The sequence below is a fragment of the Coptis chinensis genome, chromosome 3 (genome assembly GCF_015680905.1).
Source record: "Coptis chinensis isolate HL-2020 chromosome 3, ASM1568090v1, whole genome shotgun sequence".
In the NCBI taxonomy this organism is placed as follows: domain Eukaryota; kingdom Viridiplantae; phylum Streptophyta; class Magnoliopsida; order Ranunculales; family Ranunculaceae; genus Coptis; species Coptis chinensis.
The window spans coordinates 52,775,490-52,779,442 of NC_141458.1; the positions used below are offsets into that span (position 1 = coordinate 52,775,490).

Here is a 3,953-nt window from a genome sequence, read left to right on the forward strand (position 1 = left end):
TTGCAAGAGAAGAGGTATGAATTCTGTATCCTCGAATTTTTGATAAATATGATTAGAGGAGTTGGAAAGAGTATTGCACCATTCCCTGCTTTAATTACGAAGATAATGTTGTCTTGGGGGGGGGGACCAAGAACTGAGTGGACTATGTTGAAATTGAATTCAAATAAAATTATTTATACGGAGTGCCTCCAAAAGACTTGGATGTTGTCGGAAGATAGGGTGGTTGATTCGGATGAGGAAATGGAGGACATGACATGTTTGGATGAAGATGCCTTGGAAAAGTGTACATCTGAGTCAGAACACATGTCAGTGTTACATACTGGTGTGCGCTGCATTTATGCTATTTGTGAAGATGTACGGGATATGCATATTATAATTTGAAATAAACAAAAGAACCTTCAGACTAGTTTTGAAAACCTCAAAAAGGGTCAAGAGGATCTCTTGTGTAACATGGAGACACTCCTTCAGCATCACAAGGTGCAATATACAGAGATGAAAGAAACAATGGAAGCACAACACCTGTTCCAAGTAGAGATTCTACGACGCATGCCACCCCTGGAAGGTTCTGTTTTAGATGAGTCTGAGAGGCATGAGCGTCGTTGTTAAAGGACAGATGGCTCGGGCCCTTCTTCATCTTAGGCCCCATCTTCATCCCAGGCCCAATCTCCATCTCAGGGTCCAACTTAATCATGTGGCTAGGTGTTTCGAAATTTTTTGTGTTTCAATGTTATTTAGTTGTTTTTATTGTTTTTATTAGTTCGGATATTAAGTTTTTTTTTAAATTCAGTAGTTAAAATGTTGTTTGAATTTCATTTTTTAATATAATATGGTTCTTTTCAAATTGTGCATTGTTTTTATTGTTAATCCCACCTTCCAGAATTGTTTGGGGGTGGTATTATTTAGTCTAGCATGATTTTTATATGATCCACAAATTTATTAGGGTTATTTAGGGATTGGTCCTACTTATTTAGGGGTATTTAGGGATAGGTCCTAAAATTATCGATTATTAGGGATTGGTCCTACTTCTATCGATTGACCTTGAGTCGTCTCAGTTGACCGTGGTCAACCCATTTTATAATAATAAAATTTTCGTTTTTTATCAAAATGGCCAAACTACCCTTCACATGTGCTTTGCATGTGACTTTAGAGAGACGTTTAAAATGGCCACGTGTCAAAAATCTAAAGCATTTGATCCAATGGCCAAAATTATAGAGTCGTTGGAAGTTGTCTCTTTGCTGTACTATAAGAGAAGGCGTTCAACACTCACACTCTTCACTCAACAACCTGGACACTGAAGCAAAAACATGGGTGGAGCTCCTGTTCAAACTTTCATTGTACCAAAGGTATGAAATCAACTTAAATGGTAAATTCACCAAAAGTATTTCACGAACTTAAATTGAAACTCCTTTAATGGCAAAAAGTAGGATGAAAGCCTAATTAACTCAAATACTGAGGAGGGTTAAATCCTAAAAGACTAATTCTATGTTGTATCAAATTCTAACTTTTTTTAACTTGGTTTATTGACAGATCACATCGGCCTATGTGAGCAAAAGGCCACTTTGCTCCAACTTGTCCATACCTTAATAGGAGATGCAGGGAGGATAATTGCAAGGGGATCATGTATTTGTTCAAGAGTTGGGATAAAACAACAGGCAAAGTCATTGGAATGTGGTTGCAATGCGACTGGGTTGGATGTTTTAGTAGGGAGATGCAATACATTGACTGCAACCAACCTATGCTGCCTATTGAAAACAAGACTACACTTGTCCTAGATTGTAATGCGTGTGGCAATGAGTGTTGTTGTGTTATTGAATAGGGTATCCCAAGTGAGGTTCTATCTGATGTAAGGCCTCATTGAAAAGGATTCAAATAAAGGTTCTTGGTTATGAAATAAAAGTTCTTGGTTATGAAATATAGATTTACCTACAACAATTCAAATCTAAATCTTAAACTCAGCAATGTCACTCGACAATATTCACAAGGGTACCAAAACAATGTCAAGACATCGATAACAATCAAAAGATATATATGGACTCATACATAAACCGACCCAAAATGAACAACATCATATAGACCATTTCTCAAGTATATGTAACACAAAACAACCCAAACAACAAAATATGGACAAATATTCACCGACAATCCCCAAAATGATTCAAAACCAACTATTGTGTAAGTGGCTCTCCCGCGCTCTCGATTTGCATTCATTTGGAGGAGTTGATGGAGTTTCTACATTGTCATCACCAAACAACAAGCCATACAAGCCAGAGAATTCTCTACCCCTTCCCCTTTCCATTCCCTCCTCTTCCCTGATTCGCCTCCTCTTGGTCTTCCTCTCCCTCCCCGCCTGGAGCTTGTGGTTCTTACCTTTGGAGCTACCTCTTGCACTAGGGCTCCTCTTCCTCTACCTCCCCCTGGGGGGGTTGTTCTGCTTGTGGTTCTTGCACTGGAGTTGCCTCTTGCACTTTGGGGCTCCTCTTCCTTTCCCCCCTGCCTCTCCTTCCCTACCTTGTCTTTGGTGCCTCTTGTTGTTGTTGTACTTGGGGTGGTGGCTGTTGCTTTGACTTACTTCTTGCTCTCTGTTTGGGCACCTGCTCACTTATTGAATTAGTGTTTGCATAAGGTAAGGTTTATGCAGTCATGCACTAACCATACTCATGCATTTTGCTTTCAATATTCAACTAACATCCATTTTCTTGCTTCCCTTTTCTTTGTTGTTGCATCGAGGTCCATCTTCTTGCATTGGAGGAGCTTGTTGTTGCATCGAGGTCCATCTTGCAGTCCATCTTGCACTTGGGCTCTTGTGACATCATGAGAGTATCATTAGACATTGAAGGATACATCACAATCACATTATAACCAATTATGACATCATGAGTATCATTAGACATTGAAGGATACCTTTTCTTTTCTTCTTCTTGCCAAATTCTCCTTTTTTCCTTGCATCACATGATCTGGAATTGTGACCTTCTTCTTGACACTTTGCACATTTCTTTTTTGACTTGGGCATTTCATCTTCTGCCCTAATTCTCTGCTTTCTTGGTCTTCCTGGTTGTGTGGAGACTTCAGGAGGCAGTACCAATTCTTTGTCCAAGGTCTGTTAAGAAAAATACATTACAAATTACATACAAATAAAATAAATAAATTGCTAAATAACAAAAGTATTAGGAAAGGGGCATCACTCACTATTTCTGGCCAATCCTCTATATTATCAAGTGGATACAAATAACTTGCATAAGTTGCTTTGAAGGCCTCAGCACTAAAATAAGGACTACAATACCTGCCATATAATGAAAAAAATGTAAAGAAAGTACCCCAAGAGAATGCACATATAGACACAAGTATAGACACAAGTGATTTACCTAGACCATGGTTCCCTCCTTGACCTGAGTACTGCAACTGCATGCACACAGGGCACTCCTGACATTTGCCACTCAATGCAAGAGCATTCTTGCTTTTGGATTTCCACATTATACTTCTTCCCAGTTAGGTGGCTTATTGCTAAACATCGAGTCTCGCATTACACCTCGATCTCATAATTGTTATACCTCTCTCTCTCTCTTCTTAATCATGTACAAAACATTTGGAACAACACCATGTTCAAAAGACTTCATTGACAACATTCTCCTATCATAGATGGACTTCACAAAAAGCAGGTTATACATGTCTATAAACTGGACCAAAGGTTTATCTCTTATTTTCAAAATCCATGAGTTGAAAGACTCACTGAAATTGTTAGTCAACTCATCACACTTTGATGTCCAATCAAAGTGTGCTCTAGCCCAACACTCCCTTGGCTCATTATCTAACCAATCCAATGCCGCACTATCGGTTTTGTTTATGGTTCCTAAGATCCTAGTCAATTTACGGTAGCTTGTATGTCATTGCAGCTTCCCAAGCAAGACTCTCCCATAATTCACCGGAAACTTAGCTTTAAAATTTTTATACATATG

The 3,953-nt window shown here is 38.8% G+C and overlaps 1 protein-coding gene across 1 annotated transcript; it reads right to left on the reverse strand.

Moving 5' to 3' along the window:
- Positions 1-2,863: 2,863 nt before the first annotated feature.
- Positions 2,864-3,427, reverse strand: LOC147509989 (uncharacterized). Its single transcript, XM_086597974.1, has 3 exons — positions 3,363-3,427; positions 3,187-3,280; positions 2,864-3,097 (listed from the first exon to the last, which is right to left on the reverse strand). The coding sequence occupies exons 1-3, from the start codon at positions 3,425-3,427 to the stop codon at positions 2,864-2,866; spliced, it is 393 nt and encodes a 130-aa protein (XP_086454100.1).
- Between the last annotated feature and the right edge of the window lie 526 nt (positions 3,428-3,953).

What these genes read in the sequence shown, in the direction of transcription:
- LOC147509989 (XM_086597974.1), bottom strand. Translation starts at nt 3,427, where the DNA reads ATGTCAGGAGTGCCCTGTGTGCATGCAGTTGCAGTACTCAGGTCAAGG. An exon ending in AGGAGGGAACCATGGTCTAG is followed by an intron (nt 3,281 to 3,362) that starts GTAAATCACTTG and finishes ATTATATGGCAG; the next exon opens with GTATTGTAGTCCTTATTTTA. An exon ending in TAGAGGATTGGCCAGAAATA is followed by an intron (nt 3,098 to 3,186) that starts GTGAGTGATGCC and finishes TTTTCTTAACAG; the next exon opens with ACCTTGGACAAAGAATTGGT.